At 38.5% G+C, this 18111-nt stretch overlaps 1 protein-coding gene across 1 annotated transcript; it reads left to right on the top strand.

Annotated features, from left to right (window-relative positions):
• Positions 1-720: 720 nt before the first annotated feature.
• On the top strand, positions 721-17198 carry LOC101154817 (gastrin-releasing peptide receptor). The gene is made up of 3 exons (XM_004081511.5): positions 721-1434; positions 4541-4892; positions 16750-17198. The coding sequence occupies exons 1-3, from the start codon at positions 1055-1057 to the stop codon at positions 17062-17064; spliced, it is 1047 nt and encodes a 348-aa protein (XP_004081559.1). The 5' UTR covers positions 721-1054; the 3' UTR covers positions 17065-17198.
• The last annotated feature ends 913 nt before the right edge of the window (positions 17199-18111 follow it).

Below are 18111 nucleotides of genomic sequence, written 5' to 3'. Positions count from 1 at the left end.
GACTTAATGTTGCCACAATAATTGAATAACTGTTTTAAAGGGAGTAGAGAAGGGGGATTTATGAAGGTCTTATGCTTTATTTAACTTTTTTTAACGGTAAAAACCATAATCCAATTCTTAACATCAATTTAGGCTCATTTTTTCTGTCAATTCAATGCAGATTATTCATCAAATCCATAAGTAACAATAATATCAAATACAAAATATGAAATGCTATTTGATTACATTAAAATACATCACATTTTTCCAGAAATCACCCATTAAGTAACAAAGTGGGGTGCTTACTGATGGTGAGCAGAAAATATTATCAGATTTATCCATATTAAAAATGTGTCACTTGTCAAACTCAGTGTCTTTGAGACGACTGAGCCAAAAGTAATGTTAAATGAATGCTGTGGATGATCAGGATGGTTCCAATGGCATAATAACTTGAGATATCACGAAATAAGTTGCCAAAACGGGTCAAAATGTCTCTGGAACACCCTTAATGCATATTGTGAAAATAAATCTTAGTCAATTGATATTATGCTTCAATTTCACTCACAAAACACTTAAACACTCTTCATTTTTTCATTTTTCTAAGTGAAATTTGAAACCATTTCTGCCCACAAGGTGTCTTTTTCACATATTAAGAAAATCATGTTTATTTTTTCAGTGCAAACATCATAACCCTGTGTTAAAAACAGATGACCAATAATATCCATTACATTTAATTTCTTCTGTCTTGAAGCAAAAAGACATTAGAACTCTTTTTTTTCCTGATGGGGCTGCTGCATATTTGTTTTAATTGCTCTAGTTTCACTCATAGCAGGTTCCGTTTATAACTGCACTTTTCCGACATACCTTTTTCTTTTTCAAATGATAAATAATACCTGTCATCACATCAGTCTGTGCGCTAATTGTGGATAATCATAATCGTCTCCATCGTTTCTCCATTTCCCTATGTGAGGTGACGCACGCGGCTGCAGGGGGGCTGGTATTTTATAAAGAAGCAAAACGCAGCAGCACATATCAGACACAACCTGTGCCCCCCTACCCTCTGCCGCGCGCTGCCATGGAGGATCTGACCCCGGAGGACGGCGGGGGTCCGTGCGTGAACGCCTCCAGCGCGCACTGGGCGCACCGCGTCTGGCTACCGGGGATCGGCATCGCCGCGGTCTACGGGATCCTGATTGTGGTGGGGGTCGTCGGGAACGTGACTTTGGTGAAGACCTGCCTGCTGGTGAAGTCCATGCGCACCGTGCCAAACTTGTTCCTGTCCAGCCTCGCCGTGGGGGACGCGCTGCTGCTGCTCACCTGCGCGCCGGTGGACGCCAGCCGCTACCTGGTGGACGAGTGGCTGTTCGGGCGGGTTGGATGCAAACTGATCCCCTTCATCCAGCTGACGTCTGTGGGAGTGTCCGTGTTCACCCTGACCGCTCTGTCTGCTGACCGGTACAACTCCCATCCTTCCATTTCTGTCCTCCTCTCCTCACTGAGATCTGGAGCTGAACTTTTGGCTTAAATAATCAATCAAAATATAGACATTATTCCAAATGATTTTAAGTTTATTACCAGCAGATTTAAAAAAAAGATTTCTGGAAGTTACAAAAACAGACTCGTAATAGAGGGCTAAATGATCTTGTTTAAGTCAAAATATCTATTTATTTAAATAGCATGAAAGCAAAAGTGACAGAACATTAAAAACCACAATTCAAGGATTGCACCCAAAAGCATTTTAATGCTAAATATTGCTCTTTTTTTAAAATTGCTTTGGTCAGTTTTCCTGAAGACCTATGAAAAGCTTTTCAGATCTTTAGCATAATACAACATTTAGGGGGTTATTTAGTCTGGACTGCCTCACACAGACAGAAGTAATAAGCACATCACTACAATTTAATTGTACATTATTAAAAGATCATTTTCTGGTTTCATTATTCAAACTTTAGGTCAAAAACCTTCACTCGTTCATTTTTGCTGTAATGTTTTGCAATAATCCCAGTACTCTCTCCACACACCAACATGTTTTTTTTTGTTTCTGCAGGATTTTTAATCTATAATGTTTTTTTTTTTCTTTTTCAGAAAAAATAACTTTTCTTCGAGTTTCATAAAAAAAATAAAAAAAATAAAAAACGTCAACAAATGGAGCTGGACCTTTATTCACACAAACTCAGACAGTGATGCACAAATCTATTATAATGTTTGTAATAAAAATCCAAATGATCCTAATTACTAATCTAAAACATGTACCTTTATGCATAAGCCTAAAAAAATGCTTAAAATATTTGAATTATGTAGAATTCTCCAGGACTTTTTCCTTGGAAGAATTCCCTCAAACCAGTTTTGTTTAGCACAACAAGAGACAAACCAAAGTTGATGGAACACAATTCAGCTTTGGCTTTGTAAACATGTCTGACCCAAGCTGTCACACTTAATCTGTCGTGTTTGTTTAAACGAATCCCCAGCACTGCTGTCAGAAAATCGGTCTGCTCTTCCTCATTTTCCTCCACTCTTCTCTGAAGCACATTTGAGTCGCGTCAGAATATAAAAGCAGTTGATGGGGATCGTTAAGCAAACAGGAGATTCTTGTTGATGTAATTTTCTGATGTAATCAAGAGACACTGATGAAAAGATGCCCAAATAAATATTTCTGGCATAATAGCGAGGGCTTTGAGCGAGCCCTGGAGGATGAAGAGGACTGAAGATGAGTCATCGTGAGGAGGCAGGAGCTGAAGCTCCAGGAGCGAGTGATGAAGAGGAGGAGCAGGCCAGCATGAATGAGAGCCGATAGGATCAAATTTAAACTTTTAGGCTCGTCTGTGATTGGTTAGAGAAAGTTGCAACATCAGATGAAGGCTATTAATGATTAAGAACGTGTAAAAAAAATTAGTCTCAGACGTCTGGCTTATGAAGGAACCCCTAAAAAAAATCAAGATTCATCTTCTAATACTGTATTTTCATCTTATTACCATATTAAAACGAATGAATTTCTTAATTTATTGTTGCTATGCAACCACATTTTTCTCAATTTTACTCCTGCAGAGATGAGCTGATGGCTCTGACTTGAGGACATCTAATAATTCAAATGTTCCTGTGCTGATGTGAGATTAGACTGTGATTCCATTAAGGACAGGGAGGTCACAGATGCAGCTTTAAGTGGAGATAAAGTAAACATGAAAGCAGCTCATTGCGTTATTCCAGCGTTCTGCTGCTCTCCAGCTCTCAGAGGAAAACATTTGGTGTGTAAAAGTGGCAGAGGAGAACGATTCTGCTATAAACGGAGGTGATGCGGAATTGAAACGAAGGAGAGATGGCTTCTGCGGAGGAACTAAAGTTAAAATTAAAGTTGCGAGTGGAGTTGTACGGCCCACGGGCGCCATACCCGTCCATTGCCAGCCCATCACTGGCTGAGCAGCTGCCGCTCACCCTCCCGCTTTGCCTCTTCCACTCTGGTCAAAGCGGCATGTGACAAATTCATAAAGAAGAAAAAAAACGCTTTTTTCAAAACTGCAGATTTTCTTTTTCTTTATCTCCATAGCAACCACTTTACTTTTGGGTTGTTCGGGGACGATGAATAGGTCTGTGTCATTTTTAGAGGATTTGGCAAAAGTAAACATTTGGATTTCCTTGGCAACGTAGGTTTTTTTTTAAACCATGGCCACATTGCTAATATGTTCATATCTCACATTGTTTCTGTCAGCCTGCCCTGCTTTTTGGGTATTCAAGTTTAACTTTATTCCAGCAAAAAATGTGCGAGCAACATCACAACATCAACTTCACGTTTTGGAAAGAGAAAAACCAACATTTTTTCCAAGTAGTCAGGAGGCGATAAATCAACATCCACACGAGGACTTTAGATTTACAGGAAGGTTCTGAAGGTATTTTTTTTAGAAATTTCAAGATGGCAGCCTCCTCCTGAGGTCAAAGGTCAATTAAACTTCATTTGTAACCTGTGTGTGTGAAATTTTGTGAAGTTTTCTTTTCCCATATTGTGCGAAAATCACTAAATTAAACACTTTGCCACAAAATGGTCGCCAAGCCGTGGGTCATCTGGCCATCCCATAATCATATAATCATTTCAGAACTTCCTTTGGAGATCCTCGACAAGAGTGTATTTTTTTAAATTCCGAAAAATCATTTTTGAGTCTTGTTACAGATTTTGGCCCCATTCCTGATTTTTGTCAGTTTCTCCTGCTGTGATGTCATCGGGGTGGGGGTGGGGGTGGGGGGTGTCATTCAATACATTTTGGTGAGGATTTTAATCTGTGGTTTTTGTCAGAGGCGCAGTAAGAAAGACGAATAGCAAAAACAATGTGGTCCTACAGTTAAGCCTATAGTGTTGAGTGACGGCGTGATGTGACCTCGGAGAAAGCAGAAATGTTGTTTTCTCTGCACAGTTAGATGCCGATTGAAGACATTTTCTGATTGAGGTTAGTTGCAGTGCTCCGTGACAAAATGATGAAACATTCTCCTGCAGTTCTCTCTGATTACACCCACTAATGGATCTGTGATGAGCTCCTTAAAGCTAATTTGATCCTCAAACAGTCTGTGCCTCCCGCAGGTACAAAGCCATCGTGAGACCCCTGGACATGCACAGACCCAGCGCCTCGCTCGGCGTCGGCGTGCGTGCGGCGGCCATCTGGCTGCTCTCCGTGACCCTGGCCGTTCCAGAGGCCGTCTTTTCAGACCTGCACACCTTCACCACCAGCCACACCAACGAGACGTTCGTGACCTGCGCGCCTTACCCCCACGCCGGGGACCTGCACCCAAAGATCCACTCCACCGCCTCCTTCCTCATCTTCTACATCATCCCGCTCTTCATCATTTCGGTTTACTACTGCTTCATTGCTCGCAGTCTGGTCAGGAGCTCTGCGGACCTCCCAGCCGAGGGACACCTGCATGTGCAGAAACAGGTGCCATCTTTTTACTCTGCAAACACGGAAATGTTGTAAAGAGACCCTTATTGTAACCCTTGTGCTATCCTAGGCACTTTATCATTGGGAGTTGGGTCATCTAGACCAGTGTTTTTCAACCAGTGTGCCGCGGCACACTGGTCTGCCGTGGGAGATGGTCAAGTGTGCCGTGGGAAATTGTCCTCATTAACTGATCTAAAAACATTTTCCATCTCCAGGATTTCAGCTCTTTGTTCATCCAAACAGGTCCTGATAAAACACTAAGAAATTAGCTATATGAAAGATCATAAAAATACTTTTTTCTTCGTGTTTATTTGATTCTATTAAAAACATTTTGATAAGAATGACGGTACCGCGATTTAGCAGCAACTAAAGCCATTTTCTGAAAAGTCCCGCCCCTTTAACTGTCTCCACCAATCATTCTTGGATTCTTAATCACACGTCATCAGTCTGACCAATCAGAAGTGGTTAAAGTCTTCACTTCCTTGCTCTGAATTCTGCTGATAAAGTCGCTCAGTTCTAACAAAAATACCAGCTAAAGCTCGTCTTTAGCGGTGTAGCTTTGCACAGAATCCGGTGTCAGACCGTGGAACAAGTGAACAAAACAATGAAGCTCAGAGACGCGAGTCTCTCTGCGTTCGGCTGATTATTTAACTACATCTCCCATGATGCATTGGTTTAAAAGTGACAGCGTGAGCGTGTTGGCGCACGAGTCTCTCCTCTTAACGTCTTGAAACAACAGCGAACACAAATCAAAAAGTTTTTAAATCTTCTAACTTAGCTTTTATTACATCTCTTAGAAAAAACAGCTGCAACTTCCAGCTTTTTTGCCACAATTAGCACAAAAATGCATGTGAGATCATGGAGGGACTGTGGATCAATACAGACTGTTTTTATCCGTTATTTTTTTTTTTTTAATGCTAGTGTGCCGCGGGATTTTTGTCAAGGTTAAAGTGTGCCGTGGCTCAAAAAAGGTTGAAAAACACTGATCTAGACCCACTAGACAGTGCTCTGAACCTTTTTTCTTCAATGATTTGTGATCTTCACTGGTGTCCATGGATTACATAAAATCTTTCCACCTTTATCCACCTTTGTCATGGTAGGAGAACACGTCAATGTAAGGGTGGGGTCATCTAAGATAGCACAAGGGTTAAGGAAAACATTCTTGAAAAATAATCCTAGACAGTTTTTCTATAAAAAAAAAAAAAAGCTTAGTTTGAGAAAACACATAAAGAATTCCTGGTAAGACCATTTTTTTTATCCCATTGGCAGAATTTTTATTTGCTTATTAAAAGACTATTTGGTAACACTTTATATTAAGATTCCTTAACAAGCTTTGTTAACACATTAACAAGCATTATAAATGAATTTATAGGGTGTTAGTAAGGCTTTTGTGAGACATCTATAATGCTAATAAATATCTTACTAGACCCCCAAACAATAATAATACTTCTTAATTTGTTAACAAAGGTTGTTAATAAATTTTATAAAGCTTATTAACACTGACACATTTGTTTAGCACCTATAATATCAGTAAATGCATCATTAGCATCTTGAAAACATCCTAATAATAATGCTTGTAAATGTGTTAACTAAGTAATTTAATAAACCTTATTAGACTTATTGTACTAATAAATGTCTTACTAACACCCTATAAATTCATTTATAATGCTTGTTAATGTGTTAACAAAGCTTGTTAAGGAATCTTAATATAAAGTGTTACCGACTATTTTTCAAATTTTAAGAACTCTTTGGTAGTGTCTCTGTATTCCCGCCCTAATCCCTAACTACTCAAAAACTATATTCAACTAATATCGAATTTTAAAAGCAATTTGGACACCACGCTCACTACTTTTTTTTTTTTTAACAGCCAACGTGACGTCATCGATTTCACAGAGTTAAAATCTAATTGCGTTTTGTGACGGTTATTAATGAGTCCACTGTCTTTATTCAAGATTTATTCAAAAAATAAGTTTAAATAATAATATACGTTACTTTTTTGGGGCAAAAATTGCTCCGACGCAATGCATTGTGGTCTATATTTGCCGATCTAGTGAGCATTGATGCACACTGGTTTTTTGCGGAGACTTCTGGGAAATTTCTAGGGCACTCAATTTTGGAATTGTGGATTCGGACAGCACTACAAAATAGCGAACGCACTATATAGTGCACTATGTTACGACGGAGTTTTAGGGCCACGGTGAGGGAAAAAAATTCTGGCCAACGTGGCGAGATTAAAGTCGTCATGTCGACTTTAATCTCGCCATGACGAGAAAAAACTCGACACAAAGTTTCGAGAAAAAACTCGTCTTGTCGAGATAAAAGTCGAAATAAAGTTTCGAGATTAAAGTCGCAATGTTGCGCGAGAGAAGTGAAGCTGAGTCTTTCAGGAGTATTCAGTGTTATGGCTAATGTTAGTGAGCTAGTGGCTTTGTATTTAAGAGTTTACGACAGAGTTTTATGGCCACCAAAAAAAAGAAATTTTATTAGGAGATAAAAACTCGTAAATTTACGGGGAAAAATTCATAGATTAACAAGGAGAAAACCCAGACGTTGTCCGTTTATCGGAGCCTAGCTTGAAGATGAAATATGTGGAGCCTTTTGTGAAGCTTTATTTCCGGATTATAGGTTTAAAACAAAGAGATTCTGAGTCTTTTGGCGACTCAAAATCAGATTATTTTCCGTGTAGCAGTCTTTCCGGAGTTCGGTGTAAAGCGGAGTTTCATCTGTAAAATAAGGAGCTCAGAGACACGTTTGGGTGTAGAGGATCGCTGCGGCCTTTATCCTCCTTTTCATTCACATAACCTGAAGTTCATCTGTCACCTTACGTCATCAACCTGTCATCCGATCACCAATGCGGAAGTAAACAGTGTTCCATACGCCCCCTCCTGCAGATGAAGCGACCCGTTTGATCATTAAAAAACAAAGATGAATGAAAATAGTCTGTTATATTAGCATTACAACGTTGAAAAAGGCAAAAAGTGCTTCTCCTCCTCAGACGGAAGCATCACACAAACGTAGAGATCTGGTCTTTGGTGGAGGAAGAAAAGATTCAAGCAAACAGCTGCAGGGACTCCCGATGGCTTCATCGGGCTGCAGAGATCCTGCAAACCAACCATCAATAAATAAAACTTTAATAACTTGTAAATCAATCAAATGAGCCTCCAGACATTTGGAACGTTATCAATAAACATTCAGCTCACCTGTTAACAAAGTTTAGGTGGTCTGCTCTGCTGCTGCACGGCGTTCACCTGCTGCTCTGCATGATGCTCACTTCCACAATAATCTCGTAAATTTACGAGTTTTTTTGCGACTTTAATCTTGAAACTTTATTTCGACTTTTATCTCGACAAGACGAGTTTTTTCTCGAAACTTTGTGTCGAGTTTTTTCTCGTCATGACGAGATTAAAGTCGACATGACGACTTTAATCTCGTCACGTTGGCCAGAATTTTTTTTCCTCACCGTGGCCCTAAAACTCCGTCCCTAAAACTCCGTCGTACTATGTAGTGCAATATATAATAGCTGCGATAATAATAACAACACTATAGGAGGAGGCAAGATGGCGGAATGAACGAACGTACTTTGCGGGCTCCGGTGTAAGAGTTTTTTTTTCTGTCCTTGTTTGTGAGTTTTTTTTTGCATTCTATAACCAAGAACACTGAAATTTTTTCTAAGTTTCTATTTAAAGTTTGTGAGAGGAATCGCGGACTACCGTAAACTTGTTTTTTTCTTCCTTTTGAAAATCGAAAGTAAGCTAACCGAAATGCAAATGGACGAGCACGACTATTATTCCCAGTCCGATATTCACGAGATGACTGAGGAAGCTGTTGAAGTCACTACAGGGGATGGAGAAAGGTCCAAAGAAAAGTTAGTGAACCTTGCACACACTCCAGTCAAAGCACCTCATCCTAAAAAGCAAAAGAAAGGGAGCGGGCAGAACTTGCAGGATGAAAGTATGTTCGAAAGAATTATGGAAGCCGTGGCCGCCCTGACGGAGAAGGTCGACGTGCAAACGACCAAAATGGATGAGCAGACAGCCCTACTGAAAAAGTTTGACGAAAGAATTGATGCCAACTCAGAAGCTATAAAAAGGAATAAAGGAGTTCTAGAACATCTGGAGAAAAGAGTGGCTGAACTTCAAGGAGACAACAAGCGGCTAAGGGAAGCGGTGGCTGAGCATGCTCGCTACAAACGGAGGTGGAATCTGCGGCTGAATGGTTTGGCTGAGAAGGATGGAGAGGACATCAGAGAAACCGTCATCGGCATCTTGACCAGGGTGGTTCCCATCGGCGCGGACCGCCTGCGAGAGGCAGTTGACACGGTCCATCGGTTGGGAAGAAAGGGGAGCGCGGCGACTTCCAACAATATGCCGCGGTCGATAATCCTGCAGTTTGTGTCCAGAGTGGTCCGGGATGACGTGTGGAAACGGTCAAGAGAGGCGAGAGTCTGCAAGGAAATGCACATCCACTTCAAAGAAGATTTCTCTAAGGAGGACAGGGAGGCGAGAGCCAAGCTGTGGCCGCTGGTCCAAGAGGCGAGGAAGAGGGGTCAGAGAGCGTTCCTGAAGGAGGGGTACGCGCTGATCGACAATCGAAGAGTGGACCCTCAATAGATTACAGTCAGTGAGAGTTAGTGTTCTGTCAGTTCATGTTCTTGGTGAAGAATGCTCATTGAATTGTCTGGTAAGGACAATATTGTTCATTCCTGCACATCTTCTGCGGTTGCTGTGCTTTTGATAATTCTTAAATGTTTTCTTTCATTTCTTTAAACACTAGGGGGCTTAAAAACAATGTTAAGCGAAAAGCTATTTTTTTATTTTGTAAGGAGCAGAAAGCTAAATGTGTTTTTTTGCAGGAAACCCATTCAGTTGAAGAAGATGTAAACTTCTGGAAATTACAGTGGGGTGATTCTATTTATGTCAGTCATGGGACCTCTCATTCAGCTGGTGTTATGATACTTTTAAACAAATTCCCGGGAAAAGTTATTAACCATTTTGGGGATACCTATGGCCATTGGTTGATATTAATATTTGAGTTTAACGGTGAAATGTTTATTTTGGTTTGTGTATATGGTTATAATGAAAGAGCTAAAAACAAAACACTCCTCTCAGACTTATGTAAACAAATTCTAGACCTTAAACATGCTCATTTAACTGATAATGTCATAGTTGGAGGTGACTTTAACCTGGCGCCAGACCTTTGGTTAGACAGACATCCACCTAGAGCACAATGTCACAAGTTTGATGATCTGGTGGTTGAATTTATGAATGTTGTCAATTTAGTTGATTATTGGAGAATTCTGAACCCAGTGACCAGGCAATATACATGGTTTAATGCTGCAGGAAATGGACAATCTTCAAGGTTAGATTATTGGTTAATATCTTCATCATTAGTAAAATATATTGATAAATGTTCCATTTCTGCTTCCCCCTTAACAGACCACTGTGTTGTTTCTTTATCCCTTCAATGTAATCGGTCAGTAACTGATTTAATTCAAATTTGGAAATTCAACAATATGCTTTTGGAAGACTCCTGTTTTTGCAACAAGGTTAGAGAATTAATAACAGAAGTGAATGTCTTGGACATGTCACCTGTGAGTAAATGGGAATGGTTTAAGTTTGAAATTAAAAGTCTTGCAATTGAATTTAGTAAAAGTGCTTTAAGATTGAAACGTCTAAAACAACAAAATATTTTAAGAAATATTAATGACCTATGTAAAAAGATGGATTTGTCGACTGAGGAATTATTAGAATTAAATAAATTACAAAGCGAGTTAGACATTTTGTATATTGAAAAAGCTAAAGGTGCATTTGTAAGATCCCGAGCTCGCTGGATTGAAGAGGGAGAAAAAAATACCACATATTTTTTTAATCTTGAAAAACAAAGGCAATTAAAAAAGCAAATTAACAAACTATCAGTAAATAATTTTGTTTATGAAGACCAAAGGGAAATTAACAAAGAAATACACACATTTTACTCCAATTTATATAAGTCCTATCATTCCGAAGCTGACTGTGAAATTTTATTCGAAAGCATTGAAGGATTGAACCAAAACATTGACTTAGAATTTAAACATTTTATGGAAAACGATTTAGACATTGAGGAAATGGATGCTGCTGTTCTTAAGATGTCCTCTGGGAAATCTCCTGGCTTGGATGGTTTAACAGCAGAATTTTATAAATTCTTTTGGACTGATATTAGACGTTTGTTACATGAAGCTTTTCTGGAATGTATCTCAGCAGGCAGCCTTTCTAACACAATGAGACAGGGGTTAATCACTTTAATCCCCAAACCTAATAAAAATACTTTATATTTGGATAATTGGAGACCAATTACTTTGTTATGCAATGACTATAAAATTTTGGCTCATGTTTTTGCAGAACGTCTAAACACAGGACTGAAGGATTTAGTGGATGAGTGTCAGTCAGCATTCATTAAAGGAAGAAATATCCATAATCACATCAGGTTGGTAGTAGATTTATTGGATTATTGTGACTTTGTTGACCCAGATAGTTTAATATTATTTCTAGATTTTTATAAAGCATTTGACACATTGGAGCATTCCTTTTTAATTAAAGCCCTGAAATTTTTAGGATTTGGTGATAAATTTTGTAATATTATTAAAATGTTTTATAATGATATTTATAGTTCAGTTTCCTTAAATCCAGGAATTACTCCCCGATTTGTAATTAAAAGGGGTATCCGACAAGGTTGTCCCATCTCGCCCAAACTGTTTATATTAGCCACTCAGTTATTAACCATCCTCATAAAACATAGTCATGATATTCAAGGTATTTCTATTTTTGAAAAGCAATACAAAATTAGTCAGTTTGCAGATGATACTGCTTTACTTCTAAAAAACGATGCAGAGGTTGTTAAAGCTCTAAGTAGGCTTCAGTTATTTTCCAAAGCATCAGGCTTGAAGCTAAATATTTCCAAATGTGAAATCCTCCCCGTTCACTCGTGTCAGCACCAAACTATTGAAGCCATTAGGGTTGTTCATGAAGTGAAATATCTGGGTGTGTTATTGTCTAAAAACACATTAAGGAGGGAAGAAGTCAACATTACAAATCGATTGTTTGATATAAAGAAAAGTTTAAGTCGCTGGTTGACAAGAGATTTAACTGTTTTTGGGAGAAATCTGTTAACCAAAGCAGAAGGCGTCTCTAAGATTATTTATCCCTGCTATTCCTTATACATATCCCCTCCAAACATTAAGAAAGTTAACTCTATTATTTTTCAATTCATATGGAAAAACAAAACACATTATATCAAACGTTCCCAACTGGTCAAAAGTTATGATAATGGTGGCATCAAGGCTCTAGATTTTGAAGCTATGGTCGGTACTTTCAGGATTAATTTTTTAAAAGCTCTTCTGGTTGATAGTAACTCCATGTGGTTTCATATCCCAAGATCCATTTTTAAACATTTAGGAGGCATAGACTTCCTTTTGAAATGTGATTTTGAAGTCAACAAGATTCCATTCATTTTGTCCAACTTCCATAAACAGGTTCTTCAGTTTTGGAAAATGATATTTATTCACAATTTTACCCCCCATGGATCAACATTATGGAATAACAGAACAGTATTAGTTGGTAGGAAATCTATATTTAAACAGGATTGGTTTGACAGAAACATTCTTTTTGTTACAGATTTAACTGACAGTGACGGTAATTTATTGACTTTTTCTTCATTTATAGATAAATACAGTCTCACCTGCAGCCTTAAAGAATTTAAAAAAGTATGTCGAGCTATTCCTGCTGCTTTGATTCATTTAATAAAGAACACTGTTTTTACTCCTCATAGAACAATTATCTCATTACCAAAATTACAGATAAATGGATGTAATTTCTTAGATTTTAAACTAAATAACAATCTTTTGAACAACTGTTTAAAAGAAAGAATTTATCATGTCCATAATCGAGCCTCTTTTAGATCTTTCTCTTATTTCAACAGCCAATCTCTGTTAGTTAAAGCACACTCAAAGTATATTAAATGGCCTGTTCTGCCCAAAGTAAAAGAAACTCATTTCAAAATAATAAATAAATATTATCCTGTCTCCGATTTTCTTCAAAGCAGATTTAAATTTGATGTGGAATCTTGCATTTTTTGTAACTCCAATGAGGAAACACTGGAACATTTGTTTTTTTCATGCGATTACTCCAAAGAGTTCTGGACTCAAATAAGGAATTGGATTAATTTAAAACTGAATATTCCCCCTTTTGGTATTTCTGATGTCATGCTGTTTATGGAAAATATTGATGATTCTTTCTCAAATTTCATTAATATCATCTTACTTTTAGGAAAATACCATATCCACTGTTGCAAGTGGAGAGGTTCCAAGCCCTCCTTCCCAGGTTTTATTAACGATTTTAAATTATATTATTCCTCACTGAAAAGATTACAATCCTCGGTAGGTGTTAAAAAAATATCTAAACAAATTTCTTTGTGGCTTTTATTCTAGTGTCTGTCCTGTGCTATCATTTGGCTCCTGTTATTTTTTATTTGTATTTTTTGTAAGTGTTTCAACACTTAATGTTTATGACTGAGAGTATTTTTTACCCCCATTAGTGTTTTTGTATTTTGTGGTGTATTCATCCTCTGCTGGAGTTTGTATGTTTTGTATTTGAAAAGTTCAATAAAAAAAAAAAAAAAAAAAAAAAAAAAAAAAAAATAACAACACTATATAGGGGTTAGGGTGGGAATACGGACATACCATTTTACTCATTTCTGGGGGGGTCTGGTACTGACCTTCTGTATTTTTAGCCTGTTCTTGATGAAGGTCCCCTCTTGGGACGATCTGGAAACAATACACAAAACATCACTTATCAATCCATCCCAAGTTCAATAGCTTGCTGAATACTATTGAGTAAGGCTCAAAAATTAGTAAGGCCAAAAAATAAACTCTGAGAGTTTTTCATACCAAATTCAATTTCTGATTGTAATTGATTTCTTTCTTCCTATTTCTTTTTTATGTTTTTTTTTTAACAAAAATTACAAATGACTGAATATATTTGACAAAAACAGTTTTATTTAACACCTCCTTTGGAAGCTGATATGAACACACAGTGCAACAAAGAAAAAATCTGTAAAAATGCTTGTGAGACAGTGTGACAGGTGCTTTGTGAGACAAACACTTAATCACAGAGTCTGTGTGCGACTCCCACTTCCTGTAGCAACAGCCTTCAAATGGATTTTGCAGCGTGTGGTTTGATGCTCCAAGTCTGAAGTCACAAAACAAGCGTCTCTCTGCTTGTTGGCATTTTCACATCCGCGCATCAACGGCCGGGCTGACCTTCCTCCAGGCAACAGAAGTCCTGCCAAATTCAAATCTTGATTTTCCCCCAAAGAAATCTTTCAAAACATCACATTTAAATGTATCAATAAAATCAATTTATCGCCCAGACCTACTATTGATGAATAAAAAAAGATGAGCATGGGTTCAAATGAAGATACGGAGAGCTCTAATGTCCACAAAACAGAAAAAAATAATAATAAAACGTTTTTATGTTTGTCTTAAAAAACCTTCCTCAGTTTTTAAAAAATATTTTATAAGGCCAAATCTTCCACAAATGAGTAAAGTAACATTTGAGATAAAGTTGTAGAGTTTTATTGTAAAAAAAAAAAAAAAGTCATACCAGCTGGAATTTTGCAGCAATGAGACAAATTTGACCCACAGGATCAAATTTAGCTGCTGTATTTTTTTAATTTTTTATTTATTTATGTGTTTATGTATTCATTTTTATTTTATTTGTTTATTTGCTGCTGTTTATTGCTGCTACCCAACGTGATTAAAACTTAAACATACTAAATGATCAAACTAACTTTGAAGAAAGTTGTTCAAGGTTAAAGAAACCCTGAAGTGGCAGAAAAGTCATTCCGTTGTGTTTGTTTATTAGTTGATTTTATTTATTTATCATTTGGCTGGATTAGCTGGCTAACATTTCTGGTTGTGGCTTTATTTATTTTGTTGTTGCCCATCTTGGTTTTCTTTTTCTTCCATTTTCTATCAAACTCTTTGGTTCCATCAGTCGTTTCAAGTGTCAACAGTCGGAGATGGATTTAAAAAATCGCATGCAGGCAGATGAATCTTTGAAAAAGGCTTGGGGCTTCTTTCCAGGCAGAAGAAAAGTTCTCGATCAGTAGGAGACGAAAAAGCCCATCCTCTGCTCTCCGTGTGCGCTCGGCGTTGGATCACGACTCTGAACCCTCCAGAGGAGATATTGTTGCAGAGCGCCATACGCGCTCATTAGAAGAAGCGTTTGTGCTGCAACAGATCGTGTCGTTGGAGTATGAAGCGTGTCGACCTAAATTCATGTCAGTTTAGTGGGAAGGGCAAGTGGTGCCTGACTGAAATATGAAGTATGACGGCTGAGGGGCTCAGCAAACACACAGGGACCCAATGAAGACGCTTAAGATGACTGTTAAAAAAACAAAAACAAAACAGACTTCTGATGCAACCACATACAAATAGACAGTCCCTTCAAATGGGAATATCTGCTCTTTTTTCATACTGATGTATAATTAACATGATTTTATTGCTTTGATAAAAATATCAAACTCTTAAGAAATGCTCAATTGTATTTAATTTGCTTTTATAGAAATAAAATGTAAATAAATATCCTTATGATTATTGAAAACTAATTTGGAGTTTTTTACTTCCGTGCTTGATAACACAGACACAATACAGTTACTAACAGGAGACTGGAATGCTCCTGTCTTTAGGATTAAACAAAGAGGGCGTGCTGTTTGGTTGCTGACCTTTGAGGAGTTAAAAGGCAATTTTTTCTTTTTTTTGTGTGGATATTTTGACAGAGCCAGGAAATGTCTTCATCCAGTTTTCTTTTTTGATGCCAAGAGTGCAGCTGCGTAACCCTTGTGCTATCCTAGGCACTTTAACATTGGGAGGTGGGTCATCTAGACCCACTAGACAGAGCTCTGAACCTTTTTTTCTTCAATGATTTGTGATCTTCACTGGTGTCGATGGATTACATGAAATCTTTCCACCTTTATCCACCTTTGTCTTGGTAGGGAGAACACGTCAATGTAAGGGTGGGGTCATCTAAGATAGCACAAGGGTTAAGGGGGTCAACAGAGGAATGGCTGATGTGGAATCTTTTTCTGGATGGCTATTCTTGCTAATACTTATTCCTGGAATCATTTTAAATCTTTTGATCTATTTTCAAAGGCTTCCCAGTGGTCGTTCTTAGCCAGAAATAAAAACAAACAAAACCTCTGTCGTCTTCTAGGACATAGTTTCTGCAGGGGGGCAGGAGTTCCTCAGAAATTTGCCTCTGAGTTGTGGGTGGGACTATTGGCAAAGAGTAACCCCGCCCCACATCCCGTCATCCATCTCTTTGCAGGCTAGGTTACAGCCCCTCACTCCCCAAACCTAACAGTACCGGACCAACAAGAATGGCAAACTAATATTGGAGCTGTCCAGTCCTAAAGTTCTGATCCAGATTCCAGCTCAGGCGAGGAATCAAAGACGCACGTGGATCTGGTCGTCTAGAAGTGGATGCTTCAGAATAAAGCCGATCAGGGATCTCGTGGCCCGCCCAGCATGTTTTCTACATCACAACTACACATTTTCACAATTATTTGAATGAAGAAAAATATTTATATACACAGCCTCTCCAAAGAATTTAAATATCATGGAAAAGTGTATGCACTTTCATAATTCCATTAAAACAAACTTAAATTTTCTTAGCAGACAGACTCAGGGCGTGTTTAAGTATTAGTTTGTTCATTTTTGTATAAATTGGGGTTCCAGCTCACAAAACCCACAAACACATGATTAAAAAAATGAGAGAAATCTCTAGAGGGTATTTTAAATATGATCTTCCCCTTCTTTCAGATCAAATCCAGGAAGCGTCTGGCCAAAACTGTGCTGGTGTTCGTTGGCCTCTTCGCAGTCTGCTGGCTCCCCAGCCACGCCATCTACCTGTACCGCTCCTTCCACTACCACCAGGTGGACACGTCCCTGGGTCACTTCATCGCCAGCGTCTGTGCTCGCATCTTGGCCTTCGCCAACTCCTGCGTCAACCCCTTCGCCCTGTACTTGATGAGCCAGAGCTTCAGCAAGCACTTCAGAAAGCAGCTGCTGTGCTGCAGCTCTCCCAAGCGACTGCGCAGCCAGAACAGTGCAAGCACAAACGTGACCACGGTGTGAGGAAAGCCCCCTTTGGTCTTCAGTTCAAAGGTGACCCTTCAGTTTGGGTGACCCTCCCAAAGCAGCGTGTTGTAAATCCATCTAATCTGCTTTAAAAAGTTCATTTTCTGTAATATTGCTTTTGTGGCAGTCAAAGTCTGATTGAAAATGACTAAACAGCCTCGATGTATTAACTGTTGAACCAGCTTGTCTCCTGTTAGACGGCCTGAACAGTGTTCTGCAAGCCTCGCTGTAAACTATGTAAAGGTCAGGTTGACAGGAAATTGGAGCTACACTTTTGTTCTGTCCAGTGATGTTATCAAACAGCACGTTTCATTCATTTATAATCAATATATAATATTTATCCATGTGTCAGTTCTGTGTTTGAAAAGATTTCACGTCTGCTGTACATAAAAGCTGTAGATGTTGTTATTTTAGCTTTTAATGTAATTGATTTCACATTTTAAAATAGGATATTAATGTTAAAGGAAACAAGCTGTGATTTAAAAAAATAAAAATGAACAATCGACCCAGTCCAGTCAGTCACCACTGTTGTTTTTTTCTTTTCCAAGTGGAAAAACATTACATCAGATCTCTCCCTAATTAAGAAATATTCCCTATTTTCATCTCTGCTAAAGAATGCAAACATTAAAGAGGCCATAGCATCCTGAGTTGCTGCCAGACATATGATACTGCATCAAACAATAATCTTTCTTGTAAACAGATCCATTTTGATTATCTTTTCCCGTCTATTGGAGGCATTTAGTGTTGATGCTCCGCCCATACACACTTTAGCTTCCTCCACTGACTGTATATGAGAACTGGACTGAGTGACTGTGATGTCACCCATGGCTCCAACAGAAGGAAACCAACTCAGTTACCATTTCTTTTTCCAACATGTTGGAACCAGACGATGTCAGTAAGCAGCGATTGGTCCGAGTCATCATTTCTATGGCAACCACTCTCACAGATCAGGAGTGAGCTTGTTGGAAGTCCACTCCCACCACTCAAAAGTGGGCTTGGGAGAATTGGTCAATCAATCATTTCGAACATTCAGTGTGAGACCAC

Source organism: Oryzias latipes, chromosome 21 (genome assembly GCF_053564925.1).
Source record: "Oryzias latipes strain Hd-rR chromosome 21, Olatipes_Hd-rR_3.1".
Taxonomy (NCBI): Eukaryota; Metazoa; Chordata; class Actinopteri; order Beloniformes; family Adrianichthyidae; genus Oryzias; species Oryzias latipes.
This window is presented reverse-complemented; position numbering and strand designations above follow the sequence as displayed.

Bases quoted from the DNA above. Each gene is read 5' to 3' on its own strand.
- LOC101154817 (XM_004081511.5), top strand. From the start codon at position 1,055: ATGGAGGATCTGACCCCGGAGGACGGCGGGGGTCCGTGCGTGAACGCC. The intron at 1,435-4,540 runs GTACAACTCCCA...TGCCTCCCGCAG, and splicing joins ACCGCTCTGTCTGCTGACCG to GTACAAAGCCATCGTGAGAC. The intron at 4,893-16,749 runs GTGCCATCTTTT...CCCTTCTTTCAG, and splicing joins ACCTGCATGTGCAGAAACAG to ATCAAATCCAGGAAGCGTCT.